This window comes from Drosophila innubila (assembly GCF_004354385.1).
Source record: "Drosophila innubila isolate TH190305 chromosome 2L unlocalized genomic scaffold, UK_Dinn_1.0 4_B_2L, whole genome shotgun sequence".
NCBI classification, from domain to species: domain Eukaryota; kingdom Metazoa; phylum Arthropoda; class Insecta; order Diptera; family Drosophilidae; genus Drosophila; species Drosophila innubila.
This window is the reverse complement of record NW_022995372.1, coordinates 19389425-19407614: the sequence shown is the minus strand read 5'-3', so window position 1 is coordinate 19407614 and position 18190 is coordinate 19389425. Positions and strand designations below refer to the sequence as shown.

The 18190-nt window shown below is 34.9% G+C and overlaps 2 protein-coding genes across 4 annotated transcripts; one reads left to right on the top strand and one right to left on the bottom strand.

Annotated features, from left to right (window-relative positions):
- Positions 1 to 1878: 1878 nt before the first annotated feature.
- LOC117781143 (mediator of RNA polymerase II transcription subunit 15) lies at positions 1879 to 14469 on the bottom strand. 3 transcript variants are annotated; one of them, XM_034617876.1, is made up of 10 exons: positions 13769 to 14469; positions 5494 to 5556; positions 5285 to 5423; positions 5108 to 5222; positions 4222 to 4629; positions 3679 to 3885; positions 3045 to 3164; positions 2503 to 2984; positions 2335 to 2443; positions 1879 to 2268 (listed from the first exon to the last, which is right to left on the bottom strand). In XM_034617876.1, the coding sequence occupies exons 1-10, from the start codon at positions 13842 to 13844 to the stop codon at positions 2137 to 2139; spliced, it is 1851 nt and encodes a 616-aa protein (XP_034473767.1). In that variant the 5' UTR covers positions 13845 to 14469; the 3' UTR covers positions 1879 to 2136. The 3 variants fall into 3 exon arrangements, with proteins under 3 accessions (XP_034473767.1, XP_034473764.1, XP_034473766.1); XM_034617873.1 differs by having other exon boundaries at positions 3679 to 4629; XM_034617875.1 differs by having other exon boundaries at positions 2343 to 2443; positions 3679 to 4629.
- Positions 14470 to 15924: 1455 nt separating this feature from the next.
- LOC117779662 (protein grindelwald) lies at positions 15925 to 18114 on the top strand. Its single transcript, XM_034615928.1, has 3 exons — positions 15925 to 16754; positions 17364 to 17657; positions 17717 to 18114. Exons 1-3 carry the CDS (start codon positions 16502 to 16504, stop codon positions 17899 to 17901), a joined length of 732 nt encoding a protein of 243 aa, XP_034471819.1. The 5' UTR covers positions 15925 to 16501; the 3' UTR covers positions 17902 to 18114.
- The last annotated feature ends 76 nt before the right edge of the window (positions 18115 to 18190 follow it).

The window sequence follows — 18190 nt, the reverse complement described above, 5'->3', positions numbered from 1 at the left end:
ATAAAAAAAGGAATACATCCATAAATTCAATGTTAAAGTAGTGTAAATACTTTATCCAAAAATATAAATTAAAAGTAAAATAATAAATCAAAAGAAATTTAAAAATGTGTTCTAATAATGAAATATGTTAATGAATAATATTAACATGAACGTACATAAATCTCAACTGAAAGTATAGCAAAATATAATTGTTAACATTAAATGACAATAAAATAAATTTAAGTGATACAAGCATTTTATAAATTACATAAACGTAAAATTGTTTAAAGCAAGAAAACATAAATATAATTTGTATAATGCAAAATACGTAAACGAATAATAATTTAAATCATACAACAATACAAATTTTTTAACAGAAAGTAAATGATTAAAAAAATTATTTATAAAATATAAAAATAAAAAACATAATATTACACCAATTTTTATATATAACAAAAATAAATAAAGTCAGAATATTTAATAATAACAGTAATGGTTCTTTTATCATATTACTATAAATAAACATTTTGAATAAAGTTATTATTTCAATAAATTATATTTTATTTAAATGACTACGATTTCTAATATATTTTCTTCTAAACTCTTACAAAATAAAATATATTCCATTAAATAGTTATATTTTGTTAGTTAAGCATAAATAAAAATAATAACTAAATTTTATTTATATCTTAATAGAAACATAAAATTTATTATTCGTCTTTTAATTTGTTGTGCTTTCTTTGCTTTTACATTATTTGCCAAAAGTTTAAACCGTTGATCCCAAACCTAAGCCTAAACCAAAACAAACCAAAATACAACCAGCAAGCAAAAAGGACTACACCAAGGACCTTTTTCTCTCTGGCAAATTGAGGTAGTAGGTTGTATAGTAGTAACTATAGATCATACTATACAGCGTGCTAGCTTTCTTTGCTTGACTATAAGCCACAAAGACAACCAAATCCCCTACACACACTACACACTCTCTTGAACACACACTTAAACCAGCCATACAATGTGTGAAAATAGTGTGTGTGAAGTGCTTAAATTTGAAAATATTTGCATAATGGCGAATCAATCTGAGATCTAAGATTTTTTCTGCATATTCCACATTGGTATTAGTGACATGTGCAAATGTTTGTATGGCTGATTCCCTGAGACCCTAACTTGTGACTTTTAATACCAGTTTCACAAGTTTTGATCTCCGGTATTGGACGCAAACTTGCTGATGTTAGTAACAAAAAATACATGAAGACGACCAACTCTTAAAGGATTGAAGAGGCAAACCGATTCATGATCATGGTAAAATTTATAATTGGTAACTTTGGGATAAATTATTGTTATTTTCTGACATAGAAACTGAAGAAGTATTTGCTGATCTTCACTGAACCCCTATTAACCATGTAAGTGTAATTATATCTCAGAAATAAGACTAAATTTCTTTTGATTATTCTCAGGAAATCAACTTTGGATTGCATTTGAAAGTATAGGCAAATCTTCTGTGGAGTGGTAATGATTCTTAATCGAAACTAACAATATTATCTGAAATGTGATTTGAGACGGATGTCTAATAAGTAATTTAATCTTTAATTTGTACTAAGCCTTAGCTCAAGTTTCAAATTATTTTCAAAAATTATAATTCTCTTTTAATCTGATTCTGAATATGAAACACATTCTATTTGTATAACTGTTGATTTAATATTTAAATAAATTAAATTAATTACCCAGAATTATCAAGATCATTTAATTATATAAATGAATAAGAAAAAATAGTACTAATCATCAATGCATTAAAATCTTTTAAGTGAAGTATTTTGAAATATTGCTAATCAAAACAATTTATTTGTATTATGCGTAGATTAAGCGCCAAAATTCCTTGCAAAATAGTAAAACAAAATAATGTGACTTATCAAAAAACGTTTATTGTTAACCCGAAGTGGGACTGTCTGTCATCTGATACCATACACAACAAAATTACAATATATCTAGTGTATACACGTACTATATTTAAGCACTAATTGAAGATGTGAATACGAAAGATGATGGATGGGAGCTGAAGAACAATTTCATTGTCATTTTTTTGATACAATAGTTGAGAGCATACAAAAAAAATATAGTTAAATGTATAATATAAATGTGTATGTGTTTTTTTGATTTATTCTATGAAAAAGAAGACGCTTCATTGATGCGTGCACTTGTTGTCCTTGGATTTCTTCTTACGATCTTCACTTGAATTCGATCGGCGTGTACCCTGAATTGGCATGTAAGGCGGCGTGGGGCTGGCGCTCTGATCTAAAGATTGGATGAAAATATATGAATATATAAAGCTTATGACTTCCGAGTTAATCCTTTAAATACATATATACCAAAGTTGCCGGATTTGGAGTATTTCATGTGGGGCGAAATATCGTGACCACTTGAGAGTGTGCTGTCATGAGAGCCCGCCTCCGAGCCATATTGCTCCGAGCTGCAAAAAAGAAAAGGAATTTAAATTGAAGTGATTAAGGGGTCAGCTATTTTCACTACCGCGTCATCGAGTTATGTGCCTGCAGTTGCTGCACTGTCTCCGCGGCCATGTGCAATGAGATAGGCCGTTGACCCGGTCCCTGTCCAGGCCGACAGCTGTCCACGGGCAGCGTATAGATGTCATCCTCACCACGACTGAGACTATGTGCCGCTGCAGCTGCCTGTCGCTGTTGCCGTTGCATGGAACCATGTGCCGACGAGCTCTCCCGTGTCAGACTGCCATTAGTGAGCGTACCATTTGGCTGACGTTGCTCCCGACTATTATTGAGCACATCAATCGGATTCGAATAGGCTTCCACATCAATATCTACTGGTGTTTGAGATGACGACATGCAGTCCTGTGGCAGCGACAACAGCGGACCACAGTGGGAGCCATTGGTGCCACACAAGTTATTGTTGCCACTTCCTCCAGCAGCTGCCTCCTTCTGTTGAGACTTGCGCAGGCGCGCCTTCTCCTTGGCCCGCTTCACTTTCGCTTTCTCCTGTTACCAATTTGTTTTAATTAAATACAGTTAAATCTCTCTTAAATGATTTGTACTTACACGCTCCTGCAGCATTTTTGCCAGCTCTTTGTCCTGCGCCTCGATGGCCATCATGCGATCCCGATGCTCCTGCCGCATATTGTCCTTGCTCTCAATTGCCTGCAGACGACGCGCCAGCAACTGCAAAGAGATTTGAAGACAACAAATGATTAGTTTTATATTTAACATTTTATATATGAGTACATAAATATATTTTTAATTTTATTTAATAAATAAGTTGACGGTTTATCATAAAAAGAATTTTTGGATTGTAAGATACTAAATAAATATTTACAATTTTATCAAAAAATATGTTTATCGGTAAATTAATAAACGGTAAAATCAATAAACGCGATAAGAGATTCTTAGAAGTTCATTTGTACAGTCGTTTTTATCTTAATTGACAATAAACATATCAATAAAACCATATCTTTATATTTAGTACTTTTAGTTAAATCAATAAACACGTTGACTGTTTGTTTGAAATTTTGTCGTTTAAGAAATGTCCTGCTGACATTAAATAAATAAATAATTATATCAATAAATAAAATAATTAATTAAAGTTGTTTTGAATCAAATACACAAATTACTATAAGTTTCTTGAAGTTACATAAATTAATCACATTTTGTGAGTCTAATCTAGTAGTGAATTTACCTCATCCTTTTGCTCCTGCTTGAGCTTCTTGCTCATCTCGTGTATCTCCTCTGGCGGAAGTCCAATGTCGCGTAGACTCGCATAATCGCAGGGATCCACATAAAGCTCAATGTCATCGGCATGTTGTTGCATGTGTCGCTCGACGGCTTTGGCATTGCCCAGTCCAAAGTTGCCCACCATTTGATCATATTTTTCCGGTGAGAGTTTCTGAAATTTGGGTTCGGTTCGAAGTAAGTTCTCATTGGATGCTGAGCGTTGTGGCAATGCTGCACCGACATTGATTGCTGTCGCAGCAGCTGTGGTTGCTGCTGTTGCTGCTGACATGCCGCGTATGCTGTCAGCAACATCGGCATAATCCACAAGCTCATCGATGTCAGTTGCATGATTGATGTTGTGTGTTGCAGTTGTAGTAGGTGTGGTGTGCTGGAATATGGATGCGGTGCTGATGCGACTTGCTGATTGATGTGATTGTTGTTGTGCATAATGAATGCGTGACTGTTGCTGATGTGTCTGTTGCTGTGGCGCGTGCTCAGCATCACTCACCAACAGCTGATTGTGCGACTGTGTCTGTGTGTGTTCTTTAGGTGCTTGTCTACTGGGTGTGCTAATTGCTGCTGTTGCTGATACAATTGTTGTTGTTGCTGCTACTGCTACTTCTGCTGGTGCTGCTGTTTGCATATCTAATATATTTGGTATAAGCGATAGTCCTACATAGTTGTCTGTTTGTGAAAAGTGTTGCTGCTGCAGCTGCAATGGTTGTTGCTGCTGCTGACTGAGATATCTAGCTTGCTGTGAGGTGCTGGGCTCAAGGCTGCCATTGGATTGTTGGTGTTGTTGTTGTTGCTGCTGCAACTGTTGCTGATGTATACTTGCTTTGGCTGGTCGTGGCGGTGGACGACTTTTATCGCGTGTTGCTGGCGGCGGCACGGGCGGCAGATTCACATAGATTTCCTGCAGATAACGAACATATATTAATTAAGAAATGATTATTTCAATTAATAATATTTGCAATGTAATAAAGATTAATGTGAATGATATTATTATTGCTATAAGAGGTGTTACTATTGTTATTATTTATTATAGAAAATCGGTGAAGATATGACAAAGTTATTTCACTTTGTAGTTTTGAAAAAGTGTCAAAAGAAAAAGTATGAAAAATAATTTTCCAATTTTGTTGCAGATTCAAATAAGAGTTGAGTTGTCGTTTTTCATGAAAATCGATTTAATTAATCATAAAAAAATATCAAGTTAAAGTTGTTTAAAAATCGTTTCCGCGAGAGTCGAAATTTAAATTTTCTGATGTATTTTAGTTTCTATAACTTTAAAAACTTTTTTGAAATTGTCCGATAACATCAGTAGCAAAGAAATCTTCACCATATTATTAGTGAATGTTATATCTTATCGGATATCGGATATTTTATGGACCCACCTGCATTTTCTGCGCAATAAGCTCGCTCTGTTGCAGCTCCTTTTGCTGCTGTTCCTGCAGATCACGTTCCAGCTTGTCAGCGATTTCTTTGGCAACGCGTTTATCGTGCTCCTCCCTGGTCAAAGACAACAACAGATTAATGCTAGAGAAATCTAAGATATTTTATGTATATATTACTGTTCGGTGAGGCGTCTTCGGTAGGCCTCCACCTGACGTTGGGCCTGCTCTGTTTCCTTAATTTGTTCATGCAGAGCCGTGGGGAAATCTTCGCGCACCACCGCATTCCTATACCGATTGCCCTTATAAAAGTCGTTAACTGCAATGAGATGAAATAAAAACGAAATGAATGCAATCTTGGAGTTATTTGCAGTTTTGTTGGAACTTACTCTCCTGGGACTGCAGCTTGTAGGCCAGAGCGCCGTCCTCACGCACGAGCCATTCCTTGCAAACTAAAATGAGAAATAGAAGAAGAGAAGAGAAATGTGTGAGTGAGAAAAGTACTTAAGTTATTAAGGTTGCCTCTAATCACCTTTTGATTGCCAATAAACTGTCAGCTCTGGCCAACTTGATTACAATTCATAAAGATACTTAACGACAACGGAGCCTATCAAATTACAAGCCGAATCTAATGAAGCCCCACACACTTAAACCTAAGACACATAAGAAGACTCCACTTAAGGATTGGAAGTCCGATGAGTCACGTTCATGTTCGACTCTCAAATATTGGGGGCAGTTTAAACAAAGAAATTCCATTGAAGATGCACATGTTTCGTTTCATTTCACGGAAATGCATTTGATGTGGCTCCAGATACAGATACAAAGCAGTAGGAGGAGAAGAAGAAAATGGGGAGGGATAACAACGGATGTCAGCTTTTGATCGATTTGCCGGGCAGCAAGATCTTTGTTTGTTGATAAGCGAAAGCGTGGAACAAAAATTTACTTTTAATTGTGTGTGGTTGTGTGTTTGGTTTGTACAGAATTTTGTTGATTGTCAGCTTATAAAGAGGGGCCAAATGTGGTTGAGGTTGTTGCTATAGTTGCTCTGATGTCGAGGGGTTCTGGGGCAGTCTGCAGTCTCTGTTTATGCCTCGCTGTCATTTATCATTAGTCGCGAAGCAGTTGGTAATTGGTTGCCTTTAGGGGTCGCCATCAACTAAAATACTAAAATTGTTGTATGTTGCTTTACAAAATGGAAAGTGCCAGACGAAAGTGGCAGCAAGTCTCAAGTGATACTCCAAGTGAGTGTGTGTGAAGCATCTGTTGCTTCTAGCGATAATAAATGAAGCAAAAGCAATCAAAATCATTCTCATTTATTGAGCTGTTTATTGAGCCACGAACTTCTTTAACCCCTTGAGCAGGAACTTCAAATTTTTTCAAATTTCTTTTATGATACTAGTTTCATTTGAAATGCAATAATTATTTTCATAGCCACTTTTATCTATTATATTCCCTTTATATTGCATTCGGTTTATATTTTCTTTTTTGCCTTTTAAGAAATGACAATAAATTCAACATTTATCTTATACTTAATGTAGCACTAAGATGCAAATCTATGATCTGCTTTAAATACCATACATAGATTATACTGTTACTAGACCATTCATAAGGCAATTATCTGTCTCTTTAATTTTCACACTTAACCAATTGAAAACACTGTAAAAGTCTTTACCAATATTTTATGCTTAATTCCATGCTATCCTTATAAGGCGTATATAGAGTATAACGCTGTTGTCTATTTAAAGAACGTGTTAAAGATATTTTCTTGAAGCGTATTTTTCCATGAAATAACAGCTTGTGAATAACCTAAATGTATCTTTAAAATAAAAGTCAATGCTCTACTTTCAATTCTTTCTTTTTAATAAACTATTTATCTATATGAAGATCTTTTTAAACTACTTTTCATAATAAAAACAAACGTCACACGCAATTGTTTTAATAGTTTATCGTCCGATCATGCGATAGACTCATATAGTATTCACTGAGTGTATTCGTTTTTATACTCATATGTCAGCGCGCTCATTAGTTACTCAATTTTGACATTCAAGTGTCCCTCATAAGTACGTAATCTACGCGACACTTTGTGGCAATCGCTATAATTTAAAGGTTCTTTGACTTTAAACTGTCAGTTCAGCAATTAGTTGAACTCTGACCAAAGATCTGAGTGTGCCTGATGGTGGAGGGAATTAGTTTCCCGGTTGTTGCATGCAATTAGAGCAACTAGCCTAGTTGAATTATGTGGCATGACCCTTCCCCATTGCTGTTGCTTAATTAACTGCAATTTGCGGAACTGAAAGTGCAACAAAATTGCAACAAGATGATGTGCCTGTGGTAAGAGAATAGTAGAAAGCAAGACTTGCAAACATAATCAATTTAGCTGTTTGCTTTTCCATTTGATTTTTGACTGACCAAAGCAACAATCCCCTACCTAAGTGGACTAAGCATACAAAGAATCTGAGTTCGTGTATATAAGTGTGTGTGTTTGTGTTTGTGTTTGTGCCACTGCATATGATTTCAGCAAAATTGTATCTGCTGCTCTGCATAAACAACAACCAAAGTATCTTTTTTCTTTAGTTTTTTTTTTGTTGTTATTTGTACCCGTTTGGCGTGATTGCTCCGGTTGGCCCTCTCGTCTTACACATTGGTTCAATATTTTGCGCTGACTTCAGCATACGTATTACCCGCTATACCCTGTACCCTGCCCTCTCTTCCAGACATGTGGCATGTGTTTATTGTGCTTTCAGCATACATATTACTTACTAAGTCTCTTGTGTCTTGAGTTGTTCTTTCGTCTGCTTGCTTTGCTTTTGCTTAATAATGCACCGCAAAAACGCAGCATTGCATACCCTGTAAGCTGAGATTTGCGAAAGAGTGTGTTTGGTACAGACAGAAAGATAAATTATTGTGGTCGAACTTTTTATAATATTGACAATACTAAAGCTAATGATAATAGTGATGATGATAATATTTCATTTATTAACATTGATAGTTAAGTTTATAAAAACTAAAACTTACAAGAAGGTATAAAGCGCTAGCTGCAAAGGCTTTCGACTATTATGATAATAATAATGATTATTGTAATTATTGCAATAATAATGCTGCAGTTTCTATCTTTAATCCTCATATCACAAATGTTTTCATTAATTATTTTACAGCGTATTTAAAAGGTCATGCATGCTTAGCTATTGAATATTAACTCATTATTATGCACTACGTACGGCGAATAAAAATGGTAAAAATAAGTTAAGCTTTGCCTGACTGGTCAGCAAATATTGACGTTAAGTTACTGTACATTTTACACCCGGCCGTTAAATAATTTTTCATTATTTTTGTTTTTTTCTTTTTGTGTTCTTTATTATTTAACAGTCACAGGAAATGGGCGAGGCAGTAAAAAGTATTGCAAATAACTATGTCTACCAAAATTTGTTTATGTTGATGGAAAAGATTTCAACTGACGGCTGGAAATCAAAATGCACTTGTCACACGAAATTTGAAATTATTTTAAATTTCTGCTGTGCAATACACACAGAGATACACCTACGCACACAAACAGATACACAAAAACTCATTGGTAAGCAAGGTAGAAACTTAAAATAATAAATAAAATGGAAAAAATTAAAAACATAATGACAGCTGATTTATTATGCGTTCCTTGAGTCGAAGTCAAAGTTCTTTTCTTTCAGGGAAATTGTTTTGTTCAGTATTTACCTTGCCCTGGAACGGGTTTCTTTTTGCGCCAAAAAACAGTTGATCTCCTCTAAAGGCAACAACACAACAACAACCACAACACCAACAAGTGACACTCATTTCACAGTGTGTGTGTGTAATGTGTGGTGTACTGTGGTGCAATGTGGGTCGCCAGTTTATTGACTTGACCAAAAAGAACAAAGTGGCAGGGAACGGGTTAGTAAGTCAACGGGGTTATATTCGAGACAAAATGCGTCATGCTGTCAATTCAGAGGAATTCTTGCTTTTTTGGCCAAGTCAGCTGATCGCAAAAGTTGTTGGTTTACATTTTTTATGTGTTAATTGTTTGAATTCTGCAGCTGACACAGCAGAAACGGAGTTTTCTTATTTATGCGTCTAGTAAACAAATTTGTTAACGGGTAACAGTTCCATAATTGCTATAGTATAATTAAAATAAAAATAATTTGTGAATATTATAAGCGAACTGTAAAAAATTAAGTGGTTATAGTTCTAAGTAGATCGCAGTAGGAATTAAAACTTTGTTGCAACAATTTGTCTTTATAAAGAGTGATCTGTACTTTAACAGATTGTTACACGAAATATGAGTTGGAATAACTGAAAGAACTTCTTTAAATGTTTGAAAATATAAATAAAATTTTTTAAAGAAAACTTCAAACTTGTTTTGAAACAAACCGTAATATAATATACAATTTTCCATCGCTTTAAGCCAAAAGTTGGAACGTGATATCGAGCAATAATTCTTTTAAATATTTCTTAGTACTTAAGTATAATATTTAACCTGCATTTTACTTACTTTCAAATTTGAAATTTGATTTGGAATATTAGTTTTATTTAATTATGTGTGGAGGAATTTAAATTGAATTTTTATAAATATATAACATGATTTTCAGTGCAATCATTTAAATTAAATATTTCGAGAAAGTGTTTGTAGTTAACCCACATTTAAGTGTTACCAATTCTCTTGCAGGGCAATTTGAAGGCCACAAGCTGAAGTGATTTTCAATTGCCTTTCTCCAGTGCAACCTTTGTTAGTCACATTTGAGGCAGAGACCTCAATTAACCTTCGCAGTGCATTCAATTACAATTACGATTACAGTTCACAGCATTTTTTCCAACCGCCAACACTTTGGTTGCTGTTGCAGTACTCTTAGACACGATTGTGGGGCTTCCATCAATGACTTTTACCTGTTTCCCACTTGTCATGGTATTTCTTTGTCTCTCTCTGTGTCTCTCTTTCTCTGTCTCTCCGCCCACAGTACGAGCAAGTTCAAATTGTGGCTCAAGCATGAATGGTTCGAAGAAGGAAAAGGAGATCGCGTGAAAAGTTACACAACGTATGAAATTGGAATATGTAAAACTAAACAAAATTGTATGCATATGCAAGACATATGAGGAAAAACAATTATAAAGCAGAGCGGAAAACCAAATTGGAAAGTCGTTTGTGGAGGCTGCTCAACGTGAAAATTTATGAGAGCCACCAAAAAGCAGGAAAAATGGCTGTCGACAACGTCTGCATTGCATTGATTAGCGGCTGAAAGTGGAAAAACCTGACTCAAGGTTGTTGAACATGCCACCGGAGCCAAGAAACGGCGACGAGACCCAAACAAATATGTGGCTGCAACAGCGACGCCGACGACGACGACGACGCCGACGCGACGCAACGTTAACTATTTGAATGTTGCAGCTGATGGATACACACAGAAAGCAACAGAAGATGCAGCACTCACAGCACATATGAATACCTATGTGTGTGTGTGTGTGTGTGTGTGTGTGTGCACAACCATTGACCTTAGCCATGGTCATGATGATAATGATGATGACGCTGATGATGATGACGATAAGAAGCTACCACAGCTGTGGGAAGAATTCAACTTGAGCAATTTCAATTTGAATTTCAATAAAATGCCGATTAGACGATTGACTGATTGATTGGCCAGGTTTTAGCAGCCAAACCTTTAACAGCAAAATCGATTTGGCCATAAGCAAAGAGAATTGGCCATAACTATGCATTCCCAGTTGTGTTGACTTTTGCCCATTTCAAATTAGCGTAATTTAATTTTTATGGCATCATCTGAAGCGTTTACAAAACTCATTATACAGCTGCGAGCTTTCTCTCTCCAAATGGAGGCAAATATGCTTTTTCATTTGCCAAACAGCAATTGTGTTGCAGGTTAATCAACGCTACTAACGAGTGCAACGACGACTAACTAGTTTAATTTCGAGAAACTCAAACACATTTCATTCTCATTTGTTGTGCAACCAGGCAAAGAGTCTGCCTAGACAGCTTGACAAAGACCTGATTCTTTTAGTTTCTTATTTATTATAATAATAATTTCTACTAATATCTAAATTTGAGATCAGTTTTCGTAGTTTTACTTGCAGTTTAAGACCTCTATCGCTTTAATCTATCTCAAATGCAGTATTTCCTGCATGAGACTATAAAATTAAGAAATATATTGTGATGAGTGATTCTTAAGTCGGCTTTAATATCTTAAACCAGTTTTCTAATTTCCAACGCTGTCTATAAGAAGTGTCATGATTATCTAACAATATTAACTGCAAAATTGTGTACCTACTTTAATTAAAACTGGTCTTAAAAATACGCTGATATCAAATTGCTTGAATCAAGTTTATCAATCATGTATAATCCATGACTTACTATATAATCCATGCAATATAGAATTAAGCTAGAATTGATTTTAAACTAATACTGCTTGATATTCAATCAAGAACACAGCATCTGCCATAAATCTCATTTTTATTTTGAATGTAGATACATTTTAGCTTGAATCAAGTCATGGCTTTTAATATATACATAATTTTTCTTTTATTTTAAGCTGAAATTTTTATGAAATATTTTGTTTTGAAATAATTATATATATTAAGGACTACTTTTTAGTCTCTGGCATTTATGTTTTAGAAAATTTTAGATCTATGAACTCTTAAGTAAAGTACCTAAATCGTTTTTTAATTTAAATGTGGAGTTTCTCATCATTAAAAGTAATGTTACTAGTACGAAATTAGGTACTTTTACTTTAACTTCATTTTAAAAGAATTCGTAATATTTTTAAAAAATTTTTCATAAATACTGAGCTCAATTCAGGACAAGTAAGACTTCAAAGTCCATTTTTGAAATGAAAGAAACTTTTAAAATCTTTTGTATGCGAAAACAATTATGTAGGTACGAGTGCGAATAGTTGTGAGTTGGCTGGCTTTTAGGTGGACATCTCTAAGCTGAAAACCAAGTAGAGACCTCTTTGTGGCACTTGCACATCCTGTCGCCGACAAGTGAATCATGCGAGGCATGCAGCAGAGGCAGGAGGAGAAAAATGCCACATAAACTGCATTCAGTGAGGCAAGGCAGTTCAGGCATCTCGTCATGCAACTGTCGACTGTTTCATTCCATTTCCTTGCACCCCTCCTCCCCCCTCTCGAGCAGTTTGTCAGTCAGCGCGGCAAGAAGGAAAAAAAGAGGCCAGCGGTTGAGTTGAGTGCCAGGCTGGATGACTTCAACTGGGAATGGGGATCTTTTGTCTTTAGTTATGCGTGCTTGGGTGCAAATGAAGCGGCTGCCCGAAGGAGTCAGCTGTTGTATCTTTAAGATACAAGATACAATGAGTGGCAAGCTCTTTGAATATATTTTTTTCTTTTTCGCATGTCTACTCATCAAATGGAAAGTGCTCGCCGCACATTTTTGCACCTCATTTTCGCTTTCAAAAGCAAAAGCAAACGCAAACTTAAACTAAAACAGTTTGCATTTGTTTATTTTCAGTTGAAATTTCTACTTTACAGCCTGTTTGGTATTATGTTTTTGGATGTTGTCCGTCTTTTGGGCTCTTCTGACTGGCAGGTCATTGTTTTTGTTTATCGTTTCATGAAAAACTTTCAAAAAAAAAAATAATACTACAAATTGCTAGCAACCCCTTTGGGACAGTTTGAGAAAGTTTCTATTCATCTTTCTTTGGATTAGCATAACAAAAATGATGACTAAAAGGTTTTTGACATCAACTTTTGTCTCAGATATTCGTTAGGCTAACTTTTTTAATTGATTTGAGGCTTGAGGTTGAAAACAGTCTTTCTACGGCCACATTTCTTTATTGAGCTTAATTACAAATACTATAATCTTACGTCTCAGAAATGAAGTAATAATTTTTGATGCCTTTGTTTATTTTGACTTCTATGTCTTGGCTATTCAAATTTATGTAAATATTTTCTATTTGTTAAATAACTTTATTTCGTTTACAAATGTTTATAATAATAAAACGGAAAACGTGCCGCCTTAGGACTTTAAATGATTCATTTTGCTGCTAAGTTAAGAAATATTGCGCTTGAATTGGAACCTTTCCATAAATATTTGCGGTTTCTAGGAAATATATCAGCTGTGATTAGCATATATAATACTTTATTATTTAAGTAATGGGTTTTTAATTCATTTACTTTTTTTTATCAATTATACTGATGAATAAAGAAGTGCTTTCATTAACCCGACAAAAAGTTTATCGTGTAGAATTCTTAAATAGTGAAGATGAAGAATAACATTAATATGAATTAAAATCATTAATGTATTATAAATTTGTGCAAATGTATCTTAAACTCTCATTGTTGATTCTTTTAAAGACTTTTTAAATTTTATTCCGAATATCATCTATTATGTCTTACGTCTAATTGCTCTAAGTATTTTTCTGACAAAAACATGATAATTATATTTGAAATGTGCCACTTTCTGCACACCATAATTAATGAGTCTAAAACACAATAACAACAAAGAGTTTACAATTTTAAAACTCACCCTAACTAAATGAGAAATATTTCCTTGCTCATATTCATTCTCATTCTCACTCTTAACTGAAGCAATTTGAAATGATACGAATATAATTTGTGCGCTCAGGCAAAAGGAACTCAATGAATCTTTGTTGTTGGTAGTGATGTTGCTGTTGTGATTGGTGAAATTCTTACCCTCATTAACATGTCCTGATCGTGGCAGTGATTCCTTTTTGGGCACAGCGGCCGTTGTTGTTGTGAAATTATTCATTTTGAAGCTGTAAGCTGAGAGCGAGAGAGAGAGAGAGAGAGAGAGAGAGAGACACCAAATCCTCTTCCCGTTGTCAGTTGATGTTGTTGTTGTTTCGCTTGAACAGGTGTTTAAATTATGAACTCAAGGACGCAATGTTGTTGTTGTTTTTATGCTAAGCGTTTCAGTTAGAGGTTGAGTTTGATGCTGCCGCGCCTTCCAGTTGAACGAAGCGTTGTAGTTGTTTAAACTTGTTGAAAGAGAGCGACGTCGATTTCAATAGATAAACAATAATGAAGGCAGATAAAAAAAACTTGACTTGATTTTTTAGAACTTTTTCACTTAATTGCGTCGCTTCAGCTTTGCGCTCGTTTATTATTTGTGGCATCCACTCGCACTTAGTTATGTTGCTTGCAACGCATTTCACTTTCACGCCACGCGATTTATTTATAAATTTCACACCAACAACACTAATACCAACTCAAAACACAAAACACAACACAAACAACGCGCGCGTCGGGCAGCTGCAATTTTGTATCTGGCCAAAGAACGTCGCGTCGCCTCGTCAGTCGCTACTTTTAATTGGCAGAACCGTCGTTCACTCCGTCGTCGCGTTCGCAGCCCTGCAACAAGCGAAAGCCGCTCAACGAATGCGGGCAAAAGAGTATGGCTGGCTTGGCAATGTATATATCGATATATCGATAAGGCTGTCTATCGAAAAAACAATTCTCACTAAAAATACTGCACATGTTAATGCATTTTAAAGTGCACCTTACAGTTGTGAACTATTCAAAGTTTTATTAGTAAAATTACTATAAGTACTAGTTTATATATATTTCGTAATATCGATTGAAATTTAAAGAGACAAGTGATGATTATGGCGCGCACTGGTCCAAAAAAGTGCTGCCAAGTTCTGTCACAAAATGGTGAGTTTTTTAAAAAATCCTTTAATCGAATCTAAATTAAATTAAATGATTAAAACAAAAGAAAAACTAATTTAATTTCTTATTAGTTCCAAAAATATTTTTTTTTTTATAATTTTGTATGCATTTGATTAGGCTTATTTGCAGTTAAGTCCACTACGACTTAGTCAAGTTTCACACCATATTTAAAACTGTATTCAGTATGCACCAAACTGTCTGTTTAAATATAAAAAATAATTCAATTAATAAAGTTTTGTAAGTTTTTTTTATATTGTTGACTCATGAGAGTCAAGTGTATTTAAATATGTAAGTACGAGTATCAAAACACTTAAAAAAAATCCAACCAACTATATTTTCCATATTGAAGACGTAATACCCTTTAAGGATGACCCTATAGTAGATATAGTTTTATAAGCCATCTTGTTTTGTAAATTATATAAAACTTAATAAAACTAGAATCTGGAATTTTCTAGGAAATAATTTATATTTAAATAACAATAATAATATACCCTCAAGTATATAAAACTGTATCTTATCTATTTTTAATGCTCTCCGGTTGTAACTTCCTTATAAGTCACATCCACTTGTCATAAAAGCCAACTCATTGATATTGCGTATTTTGTTTATAATTATATACACTTTCAACGTAGATTCATTCATAAAAATAAATAAACTCAACTTGCTGTTTAACAGCTTCTGTATATGAGTCAATAAACACTTCCAGTCTGGGGTATTATCACGCTTAATTTTTTTTTTTGGCAACGTAAATAAAAAGTTGTTAAATTTTTATCATTTTTTGCAGCTCAGCTCGATAATTGTATCGTATTATTAGTGCAAATTTCCAAGATATGCAAGCTAAAAGCCGGGTTCAAAGTATGCGCTCAATAGACGAAATAAAATAGAAATAAAATCTCAGTTACCAATACATCAAAACTCCAGCTATGCCTCTACCTGTTACCTGTGAGCCTCAGCTATAGACATAGATACCGATACATACATATGCATACAGATACCAGATACTTTCGAGTAAACAAAAATAAACAAAAGTCAAGTCAACTGTTTGAGCACATTTTGCGAATGATTTGTCATAGTATGTGTGAGTACCTTCTAGCCACAATTGTGTGTGTGTGGTATGTGTGTATCTGTGTGCAGTTCGAGCTCTGGTTGGTAACACTCCGATGCGCGATCGTTGCTGTTGCCAGTATCGAATTGAGTGTGGCTCAAAGCGAGTCGCTGGCGGCTGAAGGAAAAATATCTTACGTCAATTTTTTTTTACAATAATAGCAATAAAAAAGTGTACAAAATATTACAAACTATTAATAAATGTATAGAAATTCAAGTGCACAGTTGGAACAACAATTGGAAGTTTGCCAAATACAAATAAAACTCGAAGAATTTGTAAAAGCTAAACTCGTTTTAAAAGCGGCTCACACAGACACACACACATACAAGGACAGTCTGCCAAATACACTCAACTCAAAGAGGGAACTCAACGTTTGTTGCTGCCAAAACGAGACGAAGTCAACAATTAAAGAAAGAAGTTCAACGAGCGGGGAACGGGGAGGGGCAAGTTATGAATCATAGCCAAGTGGCTACAAAGAAACAGCTTCAGAAGAGCCACAAATATATTGAAGATACATCAGTGCTCGTTAACGTTATGTAAACATCAGCAACAACAACAATTGACATAAACAAAGTCTAAATAATTATAAATCAAATCAAGCAATTGGAAATCTTCGAGAAAAGTTATCATTGATGTCAGCCAAGGAAATGCGTCCATTGTCTCTGTCCATTGGAGCCTCATTGCTGCCAAGTTTCTCACTGGTGACTTCAGCTGCAGGTCAGAATATCCAAGGATCGACTTTAAGTCGAGATTGTCATGGCAAGATCTGTAATGCCGTGGATGAGTTTTGCTCCCCTTTTTCCGAGAGCTGTGCGCATTGTAGCACCATTTGTGATGCCAAATCGCATAACTATCATGCGGATATGTGTGCCAAGGAATGCTCAGGTGAGTACATCAATTACATTCCCCATCGATTACATCACAATTGGTTTTCCATTCGAGTTGTGGCTAAGGTTCACAGCAATTAATCGTTGATTGTTTTAACAAATGATTAGCTCATTGTTTTGTTGACTATGCAAATAACAGAACTCTGACAAGGGTGATAACTAGCTGTTTATAAGATTCCATTAAAAAATACATACGCAAATCTTGCACTTTTCTGTTTAATTTGATAAAAAAATGTCTGGACCTGAAAAGTTTAAGCAAAAGTGAAATTGAAATTTCCGTATTGCAAAATAAATTTGTTTTGCATTTGAATTGGGATTCTGTTCTGTTTTTGTTTGAACTCTGTACAAAAGCTATTTACACTCAAGTAGTTATTATCAATATTATTAATATTATTTATCGTGGTCACGTAGCTAGAGTTTTTTCTAATACTAAAGTTTTTTCTAATACGTAGAGTCTAACATAAGGAAAACATTAGGCTATATTTGCTTGAATTTCGACTGCTGTGTGAATCGAGTTGTTATAAACATTATGAGAAGAGTCTAAATTGTCTTGTTTTGTGTACACGTAGTTTTTAATCAAAAAAATCTTGTTATATTTCCCTCACAGCCTACAACCAATATGAGCCACTTAAAGCCGAGATCAACAGTATAAAGAACACACAGCATCTCATACTGTTGCTGTTGAGCATACTTTTAATACTGATTGTCATACGTTATCTGGTCAAGTTCCTGAGTTGGCTGCGACACAAGCGGTGTATTCAGAAGATGCTGGCCAGACTGCTGTCCAAGCCATATCAGAGCAATGCCAATGGCAAGGATCTAAATGCCACGACAATACAGAATCTCAGTGCCATACACCATGACATTGAGCGGGCGCCCTCAAATATCTACAGTGTGGCAGGTAAGTGGCAATTATGTGACTACCTGAGAAACCAGCCTAATTTTTACTTTTACAACCAGGCGCTGCTGAAGGCTCTGTGATGACCATGGCGACTCCGGTGAGCACCCGTTATCCGGCCGAAAATAGCACAACACCAACAACTGTCGTCACTGAAATTGGCTATGGATATGGCTACGATAATCAGGCTATGGTTGTAACGCCGGTCGCTGATAAGCCTGCACCGAGTACACCGGCTGCTTTCTAAGTTTTATCATCTTAAAAAATTCACACAGCTGCAAAAGCAAATTAAACAGTGTGCATCACATTGAAACTAGTGATATTTTATATTTTGTATACATATAAGCAATTGATATAATGAATACAGCTGAAAAAATACATACCTTAAGTTAATTTATGAATACAATGTCCTTAAATATAAATAAGCATTGCCTAATATAAAGTAAACATTTAAATCCAACAGTTGCCGATCGATAAATCATTTTAGTATTTTTTAAGTTTCTTATCGAAAAAAAATACAATAGTAATGTAATCGA